Source organism: Gambusia affinis, linkage group LG06 (assembly GCF_019740435.1).
Source record: "Gambusia affinis linkage group LG06, SWU_Gaff_1.0, whole genome shotgun sequence".
Taxonomy (NCBI): Eukaryota; Metazoa; Chordata; class Actinopteri; order Cyprinodontiformes; family Poeciliidae; genus Gambusia; species Gambusia affinis.
The window spans coordinates 3,589,046-3,606,422 of NC_057873.1; the positions used below are offsets into that span (position 1 = coordinate 3,589,046).

The 17,377-nt window shown below is 37.9% G+C and overlaps 1 protein-coding gene across 4 annotated transcripts in view; it reads right to left on the bottom strand.

Annotated features, from left to right (window-relative positions):
- Window positions 1-328: 328 nt before the first annotated feature.
- Window positions 329-17,377, bottom strand: part of eml2 (EMAP like 2) — a 38,916-nt gene continuing 21,867 nt past the window's right edge. For all 4 annotated transcript variants that reach the window (XM_044120051.1, XM_044120053.1, XM_044120052.1 and 1 more), the window contains 18 exons: window positions 16,966-16,994; window positions 16,130-16,259; window positions 15,124-15,273; window positions 12,814-12,883; window positions 12,406-12,516; window positions 11,332-11,427; window positions 11,093-11,227; window positions 10,208-10,307; window positions 9,962-10,116; window positions 9,379-9,504; window positions 7,787-7,918; window positions 7,644-7,711; window positions 6,542-6,630; window positions 6,366-6,463; window positions 5,155-5,242; window positions 4,967-5,062; window positions 3,963-4,093; window positions 329-2,205 (listed from right to left, as the gene is read on the bottom strand). In XM_044120051.1, coding sequence (XP_043975986.1) covers window positions 2,080-2,205; window positions 3,963-4,093; window positions 4,967-5,062; window positions 5,155-5,242; window positions 6,366-6,463; window positions 6,542-6,630; window positions 7,644-7,711; window positions 7,787-7,918; window positions 9,379-9,504; window positions 9,962-10,116; window positions 10,208-10,307; window positions 11,093-11,227; window positions 11,332-11,427; window positions 12,406-12,516; window positions 12,814-12,883; window positions 15,124-15,273; window positions 16,130-16,259; window positions 16,966-16,994 — 1,930 coding nt within the window. In that variant the 3' untranslated portion in view covers window positions 329-2,079. The remainder of the gene's footprint in view (window positions 2,206-3,962; window positions 4,094-4,966; window positions 5,063-5,154; window positions 5,243-6,365; window positions 6,464-6,541; window positions 6,631-7,643; window positions 7,712-7,786; window positions 7,919-9,378; window positions 9,505-9,961; window positions 10,117-10,207; window positions 10,308-11,092; window positions 11,228-11,331; window positions 11,428-12,405; window positions 12,517-12,813; window positions 12,884-15,123; window positions 15,274-16,129; window positions 16,260-16,965; window positions 16,995-17,377) is intronic.

The following is a 17,377-nucleotide window of genomic DNA, read 5'->3' on the forward strand; positions in this document are numbered from 1 at the left end:
ATAAATTCATAAACACAAAACAGAAGATTATTACTTTTATAATTTCAGCATGTTTTAGTTTTATGAGCACACAATAAAGTCCCAGTTAGTCATATTTTTCCCACATTAATTAGTTTTTATTTAAGTTAAAAAAAAGTTTTTTCTCAATTTCAGCTTTTGTAATTTTGTTAGTTTTAGTCAACTCTTAATATCATCAAAATATTAGACATCACATTTTAATTATAAAAGGCTAAAAAAAGAAAAAAGTTTACTTAACATCTCTCCATTTTATTAAGACCATTTTTTAAATTGTTTACAGTGTAAAATAAAATAAAATTCCTCCAGAACATTCAGATTAAAAAAGGAATATTTATTACCAAAACAGAAGGTGAAGCACAGCGTAAGCTCACTGCAACAGCACAGCATCATGTTTGTGTCCACAGCCAACAAGCCACGATTACATCAGTAACATCCACTACTGCTGGAGATAAATATTAAAATATCAGATCTACTGTGGAGCACAAAGTTTACAGACATTATTAAGAGCGTCTACAGCAGGAGGGCAGCCTCAGTCATGCTCCTTTTCTGGCACTGCAGCGCCACCTAGTGCTTGCTGAGCATGGTTACAGTAGTACAATCAAACAGCAGCTTAAAATGAAACGGTCGCTTCTCCAAAAGCTGAACGAGAACATTTAAGGGACAACCAGGCGATTTCTGGGACTCGAAGTGGAAGAGAAGAAGGCGACGGCGTCGTCCTCGGTTTCCTGAAATCTGAACTCCACCTGTTTCATTTACGGCTTAAAAACCAAAAAAACGCACACAGAAGCCTCTCCCACTTTGGAATTTAAAACGTCGGTCGTTACATTCGACTGCCAAATCCCTGCAAGAGTTTATTTCAAGTTTAAAGGAGAAACCGGTTTTGTGTGTTTAAGGGAGAAACCTGTGCATGTTCAGAGTCGCAAACAGACTTCAGGCCTGACTGAAGTTGGCCAACTTTCTTCAAAGCTCCCAAAACACGTTTGTGCAGCATAAATTTTCGTTTGTGCCGCTATCACAAACGCTATCAATACCTTAGTAAAGGTATTAATCAAAGAGTTTCCAGATGTCATCATCAATATCTTGAAAGCAAAAGCAGCACAAATTAAAATTTTGCTGCACAAACGTAGCTTCGGTCAATTGACACAGACTTTGTATCAATTGATGCGATAGCGGCACAAACGTAGCACAAACGTGTGACACCAGTTTTGTTAGGATTTGAGTAATAAGGGAGTGGGTCTGGTTGACCTTTTCACCTTTAAACTTTTAATATCGTCAAAGACAAAAAAAGCAAAAATGAACATTTTTGCTGCACAAACAGACTATTTTTGTGAGGCTGCTCGACCTTTCGTGACCTCTGGAAACATTTATTAATGTCCTTAAAATGACAAAAACTTGCTGCACAAACATTCAACACCAATTTTAATGGATCTGGGTAATGTGGGAGGGACTGGTTGACCTTTTGACCTTTAAACTTTAAAGGTTCAAAAGAAAAAAGCAGAAACAATTTTTTTTTTTTTGCTGCACAAACATTCGGCACCAATTCTGTTGGATTTGAGAAAGATGTTGGCCAACTTCACTCAGACAGCGTTTGGGCTTAAACAAATCCCGGGAACGATCTGCTTTTCAACCCGTTTCAGTCAAACCCTCCGATTCTGTGGAAGAACGAAGTTCCTTCTAAGGTTTTCGCATCAATTTGCTCAACATGAAGCAGAAACCTCTGAAGTTTCCGTCACTCAACAGAAACAAACGAGTGAAACCCGAACCCGAGCGTTCAGAACCGCTCTGCAAAACGAAGGAGCCACATTCGTCCCAAATGAAATCAGGTGGAGTTCCTGTTAAAGGGGGTCGAAATGAACACAGTTCAGGCACAGGAAGTACTAACGCTAAAGGTCACAGGTCAGCCGTGATGTTACATTTTCTCTGTCGATTCACACGGTTCTGATTGGACATCTGTGGGTCGGTCCGGTTGGTTACGCAGCCGTAGGCACAGAGGGGTGCTGCCACCTGTTGGCGGGCAAAGGAGAAGGGGGGGTGGGGTAGGGGGGTCGGACAGAGCGTTGCCTAGGCAACGACCCACTGCAGGATGCTGGTGTCTTTCCCGCCGGTGGAGATCAGGTGACTGTCGTCGTGCAGGAAGGCGACGTTGGTCACATGACTGCTGTGGCCGCCGTACTCATGACTCGGAGCCTTTTTAGAAAAAAAACAAACAAACAAATACTTAAATCAACAAGAATATCATTCAAAATTTATGTTTCACTTAAAAGAAAAATGGTATAAACTAACAAAGTTAATGTTATAGTATGAATATTATTATTATTATTATGCTTTATTCTGAGCCATCATGTAAAGAATGGAAGTAAATTTATATATATGCATTTACATATACAGAAATATTCAACATAAATACACATACATCAAACTCATGTAATAAATATAACATTAATATTAATGTATTTAGAAAAACAGGAATGAATTAAGCTTGAAAAGGAAAAGGAAGAAGACAAACTTATTTATTCCCACTGCATATGTACATTTAAATTATGTGGTATAATTTATAATTTCAGATTTCTTAAGCCCAGTAATGCCTCTTACAAGAAAGTTAAAATTTGCATCACATTTTTGGTAGTTTAAAAAAAGTGTTCATTTTTTTTTTTTAAATGCGACAATATACAGAATAATTTAATAGAAGTTTTTTTTAATCATAAAATCTAATTTGTCGTTCCGTAATTACAAAATTTTGAATACTTTTTTGAAATGCTTATTTTTCTGATTTTGAATTTATGAATCTGCGCACTAGCATAGCATAGCTAGCATAGCATAGCTAGCATAGGATAGCATAGCTAGCATAGCATAGCATAGCTAGGAAACGTCCAGCAGCCATGCTTTAGAAAACACTGCTACAAGACTCCCTGCAGCCTCTGGTCGATTAAGATCAGAAGATATGAAACAACATTTATGCTGAACAACTGTAAGAGTTTCTGTTCAGTGAATAAAAAAGTGAAAAGAAGGTTGATGACTTACATATTTAGTATCACTGGGTTGTAAAAGGAGGTTGCGTACAGAAACAGCCCATCCCCCTCATTGTTTAGGAGCAGGCAGCCTGACTAACTACCAAACTAATAAACATTTAATTTAACTTATGTTAAATTATGGTAGTGTTTTATTTAGTTTGCACATTATAAGAGAGCCCAGAAGGTTTTTCCTCTTAAAGCTACAGTATGTAAATATGTGTTTTTATTTCACGTATTTATGAAAACTGTAAAATAATCTGTGAAAGTCGAGCTCTTCCCTGTGGTTCAACCGCCATCTGCAGAAATACACCAATCAGAACCAGGAGGAGGGTCTTAGCGCCGTCAATCAAGCTCGTGTATGGGTTGCTAAATGCGGCAACGTTGGAGAAACAACTTGCAGGAAAGCGGTTTATTCTGCGTTAGCTGCGGCTAAGTAGCCTGAGCGTTCACTTCAGCCTGTGGTGACGGGCACTACCTGGGGGTGGAGCAGCATGTACACAAACATGATTGACAGCGCTGGTTGTCAGGACATAGTGACACTTTTAACAAATATGTAAGAAAAACATTGTTCTTAAAAGATCAAAGTGAAGCGTCGATTTTGTTCTCAGAAAGTTTAGTGAAATATTTAAAATCCTTCTGGAGCGTTTTCTCCTGCAGTCCACTTGTTTCTGTTCACTGTGTGTTTATAGGAAATTCTAGATCTTTTAACAGTTTTAGCTGGTCAAAGTCATTTCAGTATTAGGTTTTACAACTCAATGGAAACGGGGAAACACCTGGTAGAAAATGTGAACTTTACACATCTGGTTTCCATCCAGTTCTTAAAAAAAATCTGGAAGCATTTTATTTCCAAGCTTTCATTGCGTTTATGAGCCAGTAATTGATTCTCAGAGTGTTTATGTAAAGCCGACGGAGCGCAGACTGAATGTGACCGACCCTTGGTTGGGAGCAGGGGAAGGAGAACAGCTGCACTTTGCCAAAGTCGTCAGCAGAGGCCAGCAGGGAGCCATCATGTGACCGGCACACGGCGTTGATGTCCGTGCCGTCGGCGCCATCTGGCCAAATTCCTGGGAAACAAAGAGTTAGGAAGTCAGCAGGAGACAAATATTGACATTCATGTCATGTTCTGTTTTCAGCCTGCAGGAAAATGCCAGAGGTCAGAGGGCATCTGAAAGAAATCTTTAAATAATTTCAGAGTGAAAGCTGGACATTTTACACAGTAGCTGTCCAGTGTCGTCATCTTGGTGTTAGCATCAATACATGTAGCCAGTAGCATTACAAACAAAAAGGAACAGGACATGAACACGATGGAACCAACACTAAAACGAACGAACGATGGACAGACTGAAGGATGCAACGACACAAAGAATGAAAGAACAAACGATATGGTAGAATGAAAGACGCAATAAAAGAACAAAATATACGGTAGAACAAATGATACGATAAAACACACAATAAAATGATATATAATTTTCACAATACAACAGAATGAACGATACGATAAGATAAAAGGATATGGTAGAACAATATGATGGAACAAATGATACGATAGTGACTTATAAGTAACTTTTAGCAAGATATAGCAGCTTGTTTAGAGTCAACAATTCCTCAATATGGATGAAAAAGTTCTTGTTCCATCAGCAGACAGAATTACTCATAACAAGACATTTTTCCCCATGTTGTAATTACAATAATATGCCAAATGAACTAGTATTTTTTTTGTCAGTAACAAGGAATTACTGACTTAAAACATGCCCACATGTCTTGCTGAAAAGTTACTTGTAAGTTAGCAGACTTGAAAAAAGTCAAAACTAAGACTTTTGCACTAGAAACCAGACCAAAAACACTTGGTAAGAGTTTGTGTTTTTGCAGTGCATGCAACCTGTGAGACTTTGCATCAGCAGAATTATTTGGTTTTAGTTTTCGTCTTGACGGCCTACCGAAGGCGCTGAAGCTCAGAGTGCAGGTGGAGGTGGCCCAGTCCAGGTTGCGCACCGTGTCCATGTTGGTCACGTGTTTGCCACTGGATGCCTCCCCTGAAAATTTAAATAATAACGATTACAAAACAAAAGCTTCATACACATGAGGTTTCCTATTTTGGGAGAAAACAGGAAAATATGAGGCGTACAGTAGAGGATCTCGTAGTCTCCTGAGTTGGTGACGAGGTACTGGCTGTCTGCGGACCAGTCCAGATGGGTGACGAAGCTGGAGTGACCCTAAAAAAGCCCAAACAGACCAGAATAATTCCAGTTTAAATCACAGTCTTCCCTCATAGCTGAAAATGTTTCCCAGTCTTTCTCAAACTGCGGCCCCCTGGCGCCCTCTTGTGGTCCGCAGGGTACTGCATGTGATGCTACAGTTAGCTTAGCAAAAGATTGTGTTCAAAAAATAACAGTGGACAAGTGGCTTAAAACCAGGTCACACAAACTGAAGATATCGGAGGAAAGAAAGCAGCATTCAGCATCTATGCACCACAAATCTGGAACAAACTTCCAGAAAACTGTAAAACAGCCGAAACACTGACTTCCTTTAAATCTCAACTAAAAACCCACCTGTTTAGAGTTTTATTTGAAACGTAATCAATTACAAATTTATTGACGGAACCTGACTTGATGTTGTGTTTTGATTGTTGATTCTATGTTGCATCACTTTGTGTTTTTGTGTTTGGTTTGATGTAAAGCTCTTTGAAATGCCTTGATGCTGAAATGTGCTATACAAATAAAATTTGATTGATTGATTGAAGAAAACCAAGTCTGGAATATTTACATCAGAGGAGGTCAAGTCATTCACCAGCGATTCGATTCTTTTGAACAGCTCTGTCATGAACGAGTCTCAGTGAGAACTGTTCTTTGACAACTTTGCTTGCTTATAATGCTCTGCTCACACGTCAACAGCTATTGTTATCCTTATTTAATTAAAAATTATAAAATTCATTAATTAAATACAATAGATAAATACAATTTAGAGAATTGGTGGATAATTTTGAATTTTCTTTTAATGTGCTTCTGAACGACAAAAGGCCTTAAAATGTTAATTCAGTCAACAATTGCTAATAAATAGCAACTTATTTTTTTTAATTTCTGTGTTTTACATAACTGGAAAACTTTCAGAATCTGCAAATAACTCAAAAGGCCCCAAATAGACGAGTTAAAGGTTTTGGTTCCCATTGGGATAGACAAAGAAAAACAACAATGAGAATGTTAAAGAGAGCAATGTTTTCATTTCAGGTGGCATTTGTTTCGCCTGCGAGTGTTTTTTAAAAAATGGGTTAAGAGGTTTTTAGCCTGAAATAGTTTGAGAAACACTGATCCCTGGTGAGGGTAGAGGATCTGGACTTGCAGTGCATTTCCCCACGCGGCTGTACTTCTTGCCGCTCTCGCTCACAGCGTAGATGTAGACGAAGTTGTCATGGGAAGCAACAGCCAGGAAGTTACCATCTACAAACAACAAACGGTTCAGAGAGCGGCTCGGAAAGAAACATTTATGGAGAAATGTGGAGACATCTGGGCGTTCACCTGGAGAGTATTTGACGTTTGAGATGATCTCGCTGCCGTCTGTGTGCATAGAAACTAAATCCCGGGTGTCGGTGTCCAGGACCAACCACCTGAAACGACAAGAAGTGTTGACTGGCAACACTCAGGTGAACAGCAGAGCCAATAGGTGCAGCAACGCCTCACTTCCTGGCTCCAAAAACCAGTAGAAACATAAATATTTTGTTTTTAGCTTAACTAATCTTTCACCAAACCCACGACTGGTTAGTGTTCAGTAACTGTAGATTTGTTGTAGAGTTTAGCTGAAATATTCAAACAAAAAGGAGCTGGAGAAACTTCAACATCTACAGAATGCTACTTTATATGCTATTGGTTGGTTAACCAATCCAGGAGAGACATTAATTCCCCTTGATGCTGATTGGCTGTTACCTGCGATGGCGTGTTGGGGTCATTATAGGCAGAAAGAAAAGAGTACATGTCTTCCAAGAAGAGAGATTAGATTAATATCAGAACTCTTCTAGAAAAAAACAAGAACATTTCTGAATTTGAAAAATCAAAAATTTGCTACAAAACAACTCAGACATTTTGCAATTACTCCAAAAAATGTATAGAAATTTTTGAGAATTTTTTTTAAAATTCTCAAAAACAAGTTAATTTCTAAATTTGAAGTCGAATATTTGCTACAAAAAAAGCTGAGATTTTGAGACGTGACAAATTTGACAAAAAACAAGGAAATTTCTGAGTTTTAAAGTGGAAAATTTGCAAGACAAACTCAAATATTCAGATTAATCTCAGAAATTTTCAAACTCAGAAATTTCCTCTCTTTTTTGGGAAGTCAAAAATTCTCAGACCAAAAAAAGCTATTTGGAAATAGTTTTGCCACATTTCAAGTGTATAAATATATCTGCACTAGAAACTGGAGAAAAAATATTTTGTGTTTTTGCTGCGTATCTGGGAAAACCCCCCCAAAATAACTGCTCAATTCTTGGAGGAAATTAGATTTTGTAGCAAAAAAACAAATAACTATATACAGAAATAATTGGGAAGAAATGATGGAATCACTGTTTAAATTTTGTGTCTTTCCAGACGTCTAGTTTTAGAGCAGCAGCTGGATCGGTGGACCAACCTTCCAGTCATGGTTCCCACAGCCAGAACGGCGCCACTGGGATGGAAACCTGCAGACCTTCCTGGATCCTGAACAAGAACCAAAATAATAAATAATCCACGTCAGTTAGCTGGGTTAGGCCTTGTTTTTGCTGCTCCTTTCACCTCCATGGTCTTGCTCCAGAGCGGCTGGTGGGTGCTGGTGTCCCACAGGTGAACCTGCTTGTCCTGAGAGCAGGTAACGAACTGGTCCATGGAGGGGTGGACGTCCAGACCCCACAGTTCGTCTGTGTGACCCTGGAAACACATGGCGGGGTTAAAACAGGAAGTCGCCTGACGCTAACGGACGCTAACGAATCAATTAATCAATCAATCAAATTTTATTTGTATCAGCAGCAAGGCATTTCAAAGTGCTTTACATCAAATCAAACACAGAAACACAAAAGCTAAAACGAAAGCTAACAGATACCAACAAAAAACCAGCGGATGCTAACAAAAGCACACTAACAAAGCTAATGGATGTAACGAATGCTAACAAACGCTAGCGGATGCTATCAAAAGGATGCTAACAGAAGCTAATGGATGTAACAAATGCTAACAAACGCTAGCGGATGCTATCAAAAGGACGCTAACAGAAGCTAATGGATGTAACGAATGCCATTGGATGCTAATGAAACCAATGGATGCTAACAAAGGCCAAAGGAAGCTAACAAATCCTAACAAAAGCTAACAGATGCTAACAAAGGCCAAAAAAAGCTAACAAATCCTAACAAAAGCTAACAGATGCTAAGAAAAGCCAACGGAAGGAGGCAAACGGAAGCTAACGGACACCAAAAGAAGCTATCAGAAGCCAACAATTACTATTGGAAGCTAACAGATGCTATCAGAAGCCAAAAATTACTATTGGAAGCTAACAGATCCTATCAGAAGCCAACAATTACTATTGGAAGCTAACAGATGCTATCAGAAGCCAACAATTACTATTGGAAGCTAACAGATGCTATCAGAAGCCAACAATTATTATTGGAAGCTAACAGATGCTATCAGAAGCCAACAATTACTATTGGAAGCTAACAGATGCTATCAGAAGCCAACAATTACTATTGGAAGCTAACAGATGCTATCAAAAGCCAACAATTACTATTGGAAGCTAACAGATGCTATCAAAGGCCAACAATTACTATTGGAAGCTAACAGATGCTATCAAAAGCCAACAATTACTATTGGAAGCTAACAGATGCTACAGAAGCCAACAATTACTATTGGAAGCTAACAGATGCTACAGAAGCCAACAATTACTATTGGAAGCTAACAGATGCTACAGAAGCCAACAATTACTATTGTAAGCTAACAGATGCTACAGAAGCCAACAATTACTATTGGAAGCTAACAGATGCTACAGAAGCCAACAATTACTATTGGAAGCTAACAGATGCTACAGAAGCCAACAATTACTATTGGAAGCTAACAGATGCTACAGAAGCCAACAATTACTATTGGAAGCTAACAGATGCTACAGAAGCCAACAATTACTATTGGAAGCTAACAGATGCTACAGAAGCCAACAATTACTATTGGAAGCTAACAGATGCTACAGAAGCCAACAATTACTATTGGAAGCTAACAGATGCTACAGAAGCCAACAATTACTATTGGAAGCTAACAGATGCTACAGAAGCCAACAATTACTAACAGATGCTACAGAAGCTAATATTAGAAGCTAACGTATACTGACGGAGCCTTGTCCACGTGTGTACCTGTACGATGGGGGTCAGGGTGTCTGGGAAGGCCGCTCTGATAATGGCGTTCTTGGTGGTTCCGACGAACAGCTCACCTGGTTTCCCCTCAGCCAGAGCCCGGACCGGGCCGAGCGACTCGCCCACCTGGACGCACAAAGAGAGAAGGAGAGACGATCGTCCAGGAAGCAGAGACCAATACACTAAAACACACCTACTGGTTAAACTGGTTGTTACTGGAACCAACTACTGCAGAGATATCAGTGATTTATATTCATTAAAAAATACTGTTTACTGTTCGACAGCAAACATGATTTAAAGGAAGGAAGTATAAACATAAAAGGGTGAAATAGAGTGACAGAGAGAAAGACGTGAAGGAAAAAAAGAGAAAGAAGGAAGTATGTGAGTGAGAAAGGAGGATAAAAAAAGGAAATAACGTTTAGATAATGTATCAGGAATAAAGGTTGGAAAAACAAATATTTTCCTGCTCATGTTTTTATCTCTGACCAACTGGATAATTTCACATTAACCAGAAACATGAATCTATTCTTTCTGTTTCTTTCCGCCCGCGTGCTTCATCCCTCCTTCCTCGTTCTTCCTCTACCTCCATCTCCGCCTGCTTCCTGTAGTTGTGGTCCCACAGCGCCACCTTGCGGTCTTTCCCACCTCCGGACACCATGGTACCGTCCTTCAGGACGCAAACGGAGAAGATGCCGCCTTCGTGCGCACCCGACACCACCTGGCTGATACGGTTACCGCCTGATAACACACACACACCCACACACACACACGTTGGCTGATCCTACGTTCACAGAGTGACCTTCCATCAGAGAAAAGGAGCAAACCCGACCTTTAGCCCAGATGTAGAGGTTCCCACTAGAGTCTCCTGTGATGGCGTCCCCGTTTTCAGCAAAGGCCACACACAGAACGTACTTTGGTTTCTCATGTTTCTATGGAAACGGATCGAAAAATTTGCGGGTTTAATGTTTTTTTTTTTTATACAGTTTTTATACTGAGAATTAACATTTGCAACACAAATAAGCAAAAAAACTAAGTTCAGCAGCGAGAACATATTTGAAAAGGTTTGGACTAATGATGTTAGCTTCAGTTTGATTCTCATCTCCCTTCAGTGCTCAATGCGGGATTTCTCCCATTGAGCTTGATTTCTCAGGATCAATTTACTCTTTTACTCAACAAAAAAGTATTCATCCAGGAAATTACTCAAGAGTAAAAAACGTATTTGGTAAGATGTCTACTCCTGTAACAGATCAAATGATCAATCATTTAATATTTAAAAATTACATCATCAGGCAGACCAAAACATGAAGTTAAGTGGACATTTTGGTATTTTAAAAACTAAAATGACAATAATTAATATAAGTAACAAAAAGTAACAAAAATCAGGCAAAATTGAACTGATTTCCCAAATCAGTTCAACAGAAACTGCAGGTGTGTGTCTGAGTCTGGTGAATTTTCATTTAGTGGGAAGAAAATCCAGAAGTTTTAGTCAAGTAAGAGTAGAAATACTTCATAATAAAATTACTCTAGTAAAAGTAGAAATACTCATATAAGCGATATTTTTTTTCAAGATACTCAAGCGTAATTGAGTAAATGTAACCAGTTACTGATCAACTCAGCCGGGGATCCCGGGCCGAAGCGAAGCGGCCAGTTTTCTTCAGCTTCAAACCTTTATATATTTTTAATTTTAAATCTCTGATGTTGGTGGCGGTTCTACCTCAAACAGTCCCTGCCTCTTGGTGAGCGTGTTTCCCTCCATGGTCCAGAAGTTGATGTGCGACTTTCCACAGGTGACGATCAGATTCGTGTCCATGGGATGAAAGACAGCAGCCAGCACAGAGTCGTTGGAGCACTGCAGCAGTAAACATTAATCTGTCATCTGCAGCTTATTTAGAGTTTTCATTAGCTGATGATGAAATTAAATGAGGATTTATTGGACAAAAAGGCAGAGCTTACCTTCACTTCAGCGAGTTGTTTCTCTTTCTGCCAGTTCCAGACTGACAGGATGTGATCGTTGGCGTCGTCCACAGCACAGAGGAAGGAGCCGCCGTTCTGAGTGGAGAAAGAAAAAAATAATCACAGAAACATAAAATCTGATCTCCAGCAGTTGCACAGATTCATATGTTGGACTATTAGGGCCACTGCAGACAGGGGGACAAAATATCTTGTTCATTTCCACCCAAAATTCAGAATTTTTCAGATTAATTTCTGAAATTTTCTAGAAAAAAAGTGGAAATTTCTGAGTTTGAAAAGTCAAAAGTTTGCTTTAAAAAAAAAAAAATCCAACATTTTGAGATAAATCAAAATTTTTTTAGCAGAATAAAATAGAAATTTCTGGGTTTGAAAAGTTGAAAATTTGCTTAAAATGGAGGAAGAGGAAGAACGAGGAAGGAGGGATGAAGCACATGGGCAGAAAGAAACGGAAAGAATAAATTTATGTTTCTAATTACTAAAAACAAAATGTGACAATTTCTATTTTCGAAAATCTAAAACGTCCTAAAAAAAACCTCAAATGCTTAGAGTCATCTAAACGTTTCTAGAAGGGCGTGCCTGTCGCAGGTTCGATTCCCAGACCCAGCGACATTTACCGCATGTCTTCTCCTTCCCCCTTTCCTGTCAGCCTACTGTCACATAAGGGACACCAGAGCCCACAAAAAAAAAACCCTGCTGGGAAAAAAAAAAGTTTCTAGAAACAAAAGGCAGAAATTTCTGAGTTTGCAAAGTTTACAATTTTCTTGAAAAAACTCTGAACTTTTTTCATTCAATTTATCTCGGAAATGTTCACATTTCTAGAAAACTTTGAAAAATTTAATTGGAAAAAAATTCCACAATTTTGAGATTAACCAGATTTTTTCTAGATACATTTACTTAAGATAAGAAAAAGTCCACAATTTTGAGATTAATCTCAAATTTTCTAGAGACAAAGCGAGAAAACGTCCTCTTTTTTTAATTTGATAAAATGTCAGATTTTTGGGGGGAATCGGACATTTTTTGCTCTGCAGCCCTTCATGCCGTTCAGATGCTGCTCACCGACTTGGAGAAAGAGACGCAGGTGACGGCTCTGTCGAACGCCCCCATGCCGATCACATGCAGCGTGTTGAGGCTCACCGAGTCCCAGATGCGAACGTGAGGAGCGAGAAGCTGGCGAGGAATAAACAACAAATAACTACAGAATTAAAGGACATTTACTGAGGAAATCCCATTCAGACAACATGTTTTATTAATTCCATTGAAACAAGGAATTAAAATAACTTTTTTCTTGCATCCTAAGCAACATCTTTATTGGAAAATTATTTTATCAAAGATTCTTTCTAAGCTCTTTCAACATTTTTGTTAAGCTTTAAAAAAAAAAAAAAAAAAGGGAATAAATGTCAAAAATGGATGAGCAAAGCTGAAGTTGGGTTAGTAAGTCAAACATAAGTGTGGCGTTCACTTTACCTTTCCATCCTTGGAGTTTCCAGCCACCTGACCTGTTGCTATGGTTACCATGTCAGGATGAACACTCAGGCTGAGGAGAGCGAAAAACGATTCACATCTTTCACAACGTTTGCAAGTTCAAAATAATAATAATAAAAAAAAATCGACATGTCACTTTCATAAAAACAACATTCAGCAAAAATAATGTAAAAAATGTGCAATTAAAAACTTTTTATTTTTATTGTTATGACAACGTCTTTGTGAAAGGATAAAAGGTAAATGTAAAAAAAAAAAAAAAAAAAAGCAGGAAGCTGAAGGAGTTTAATTGACAGCAGTGGGAGAAGAAACGGCAGAGTCGTTTTTTTCCCAGCATGCCTCAGGAGGCGTTTAGTGTTTCCAGGCCAGCTGGTGCCAGCTGATTAGATCATGGATTTAATTAGATAAACAGACACTTTTAACACAAAAGAAACTTCTGTGCACAGCAAAAACACAAAAGTGTTTTCAGTCTAGTTTCTGCTGCTCCTCAGTCTTATTTATTTTTGTTTTTAGAGCCACTTTTGTGTGTTTCACAGGCACAGAATCTGTAAAATAAAGGATTAAAAGATTTCTAAAACATACAGAAAATTATCAATGCAACATCCCCGGTATGTTTTTAATGAGGGAATAACATTATAACATGATGTATAGCTAAAAATACTTTATTTTAAACAATACCGTCCCTTTAAAAAGTGTGGAGTGTTTCTGCTGTACACTGCAAAAACTCAAAATCTAGTTTCCAAATATCTTAGTTCACTTGAAATAAGACAGGAGTAACATGTAGATAACATTTCAGCAGGATATCTGAGCTTATTTTAAATCAATAATTCATTAAAATGGATGAAATAAATGCTAGTTCCACTGGCAGATTATTTCACTAATAACATGAGAAAAAAATATTTTTCATTAATTTTAAGGAATTACTTAAAACAAGCTCCTATAATTTGATGAAAAGTTACTTGAAAGTTAGTTTTGTCTTATTTAAAGTGTACTAAGATATTTGCAAAAGAAACTAGAAGAAAAACACTTGGTAAGATTTTATTTTTTGCAGCGTGTGAATCATTTTGGCAAATGGCATCAAAAATCCAGACCAAGATCCAGACTAATCTGACATTTTACTCCACTATTCATCCATTACTTTTCATAAAAGTTACATTTCTGTGGAGAATTTGAAAAGAAAATAAGGATAAAACGGGTCATTTTCAGACCTGAAAATATGCAAAATACCGAACCATAAATTAGTTTTAAAAGTGGGAATTAATTCAAAAGTTCTGAAAAAAGGCAAATAAAGTTCGAGGAGGTTTAAAACTGCGACAGGGAGCTTTCCCAGTAAAGTCTGATTCATACTGGGAACAAGAGGAAATTCTGAAGATTCCTCTGGTGGAAGAAAGAGAGAGATGGTGGTTTTCTGAGGTGAAGTCAGGCCATTAAAGGAGAAATTATCCAATTAGATCCCTCTGTGTGAAAACTGAGAGCTTCAAATTGAAAGTGTTTCTTGGAAAAATTCAGCTGCTTGGTGATCTAGTCTGAACTTTATGCTAATGAATCTGTCAGTAGCTGCGCCTAAATTAACCATATAATTACAATTTCACGCAAAGTGAAATTATAATAAATTTATTCATGGCAATTTAGAGGAAAAAAAAAACACTTTTGAAACAGAGTGAGGTAATTATTCATATTAAAATCAGTGTTTTTGCATCACATAATCAACAACAGGATGTTACTACTGACAGAATCGCCAAAGAAGACGACAGGAAGTGGTAGCAGGATGATGGTTTGTTTAGGTTTTTCTTCTGGCTCCATCAGAGCCATCACGGCTCATAAACAGTTATTTATCAATCTAACATGTTGAATCCTTTGCTCTTATGTAAAATGGCCGACTACAATTTCACCGAAACGCCACAAACGTAGCCCTTCCCAAGTAGGCCTGCTTGTTGTTGATAGTAACAAGTTTTACTGGATGATAAATTGTCCCAGAAATTATTGAGTTCATTTTAATTTATCATGTGACTAATTTATTGCGACAAGCCTACTGGTCGCGCCAACGCTAATGACGACTGAACTGATGATTGAACTATGAATATAATCTTATGCAACTGTCGCTGCCATGATTTTTAATCATTTATTAATGTGATTTTAATTTAATTTCTTATAAAATACAAACACTGCACTTGCAAAATTTTAATTTTTTTGACATCCGCAGAATATCAACAAAGATTTGCACAGATTTGTGTTGCAGCTGCAATAAACAGCCTTCCAGAGGCTTTATTACGGTATCAAAGTTTGTTTCCTCACCATTTGACGTCGTCGTTGTGTCCTAGGTAATGTCTCTGCTGCTGCTCCTCCGTGTTGTACAGAACCACCACCGAAGCGTTGAAGTACACAATCTCCCCGGTGGGCAGCAGGTAGAGGTTGCAGCGGCAGTCGCGGCCGCGGTAGCCGTAGCTAGCCACCGTTTAGTTAGGGAAGGTGACTGAAGCTGTAAAGACTGGCAGGAAGCCATTTTTTACACAAGACATTCCCAAACAAAGATGGCCGCCAAAGCTGGGGGTTTGTGTCTGCTTCAAAAACCGATCCGATCGGACGTTGGGAAAGACTATTGTTGTGTTCAGGTTGTGCTAAAAGGAGTTAGCTTATCAAGAAGGCTAAAATAGCATTGGAATGCTAAACATGCAGCAGCAGCACAGATGCTAACGCTAATGTTAGCAGCCACAATGTCCAAAGAAGATGAATGGAAGGAACAGAAGTTAGTACCAATCTGATGGTTGAAGAACCTAAAAAAAGAGATTTAAAAACAATAAATATATTTGTTGTTGAGCTCATATCTATTTATTCAATGATTTAGCAGCAAAAAAGGGGAGTTGAACTGAAAAAATATATCATTTTGTTGACATGGTTTTTGATTAAAATGAGGTTCATTAATTACAGAATGAAATTAACGCAAATGATTAAATACATGAAGTTTTCGCCAAATGGATAAAATCTAAAGTGGTGATGAAATTTTTAAAAACCCAGCAAGGTAACAAGCTGCTAACAATAATATTAACCGTGTATAAAAGACCATGAAATTACATTGGTACATGTGTAATTCTGGAGCCAACCTTTAAGAAGTTTTTTAAAATAAATGAGAAGTGTAACTTTCACAGTACCTGATACAGAATAACAAAATTATACAATATTTAAAATTACAATTTAAAAAAACGAATTAAATGTTTTTCAATATTTTAAAAAATATTTCTCGTCCATTGTTTGGACCATAGAGTCTTTCATGGTTGTCACTCCCTTTCGGTTTGAAGGATACACCCACTGGAGCTTCAGCTTCTTCTCTGGCAGCGCCACCTTCTGGTCCAGGCTGAAACTGTCCCGCTGTTGGTCTGGGACGTGCATGGTGACGGGACGACCGCGGAGGAACATCCTCACGTAGCCGTCCTCTGGAGGAGAAAAACGTTTTTAAAAATATACACAGAGTGTGAATCAGAGGTCAGAGAGAAAAGTATGAAAAACAAAAACAAAGTAAAAAGCTACATAAATCCAGAAACAAAAGGGGGAAAAACTTTAAATTTGTTGCTTAGCTCATTAAATGTTTACTTTTACATCAAATAAGCAAAATAAAGAGCTGAAGTCTGAGAATTACGTTTCTGATTTTCCCTCCAAACAACAAAGTCGATGTAAAAGCAGCCGCTACAATCTGTGCACCATTTAAAGGTTTTTCAAATGTTCTCATGCTAAACCAACAAAATTTATTCATTCATTTTACAGGGATTTTAGGTGATAGACCAAAATAAAAGTAGTGTATAAATCTGAAGTGGAAAATTAAAGACATGGTGACTTTTAAAACATGTTCCTACATCACCTGTGAAAATCTCCAAGCACTTTTTCTTTCTCTTAAACTTTTAACGTTGTACCTGGGGCATTTTAATTGGCGGTGCCAAAGCAAACAGAAAAAAAAAAACAACTTTATATATATAAAATCTTTTTTTTTTACTTTTTACAGAGCATATTTATGCAACATTTTTCTACAACGGCAGGTTGTAGAAAAATAAAAAAAAGACAAAAACTTAAAGGCACTCCACACAGAAAAACAAAAACAAAAAAATTTATACATTTATATATATATTTTTTTTTAAAAGATTCTACCTGCATTGTAGGTGCATTCTTTGGATTTGCTGAAAAAAGAAAACAGATAAAAAAGGATCAACCATCTGATCAGCAGAATCAAGTCATTTTCCACTCTGAAGATTAAAAATGTTTAAAAAGTTGAGCTATTGATCCAGAGAAAGCATCAAGCATAAGTTGAGTAAATGCATGAAATGGAGCAGCAAATATGGTGCTCCATTATACGGCCCTCGCTACATCATTTCATCTCCAGGCTTCAACCCTCATTACTTAATTCGACCGGACAGCGAGAGGAAACATGGGAGTCAGCAGAAACGCGGAGTGGACCTCAGCGTTCAGCTGCAGAACTCATGAATAAAGAATCAGATCAAAGATACCAGCTGCTGCCGCTCCGACACGGCGGACAGGCTGCAGATCACTGCAGGGGTTTGGA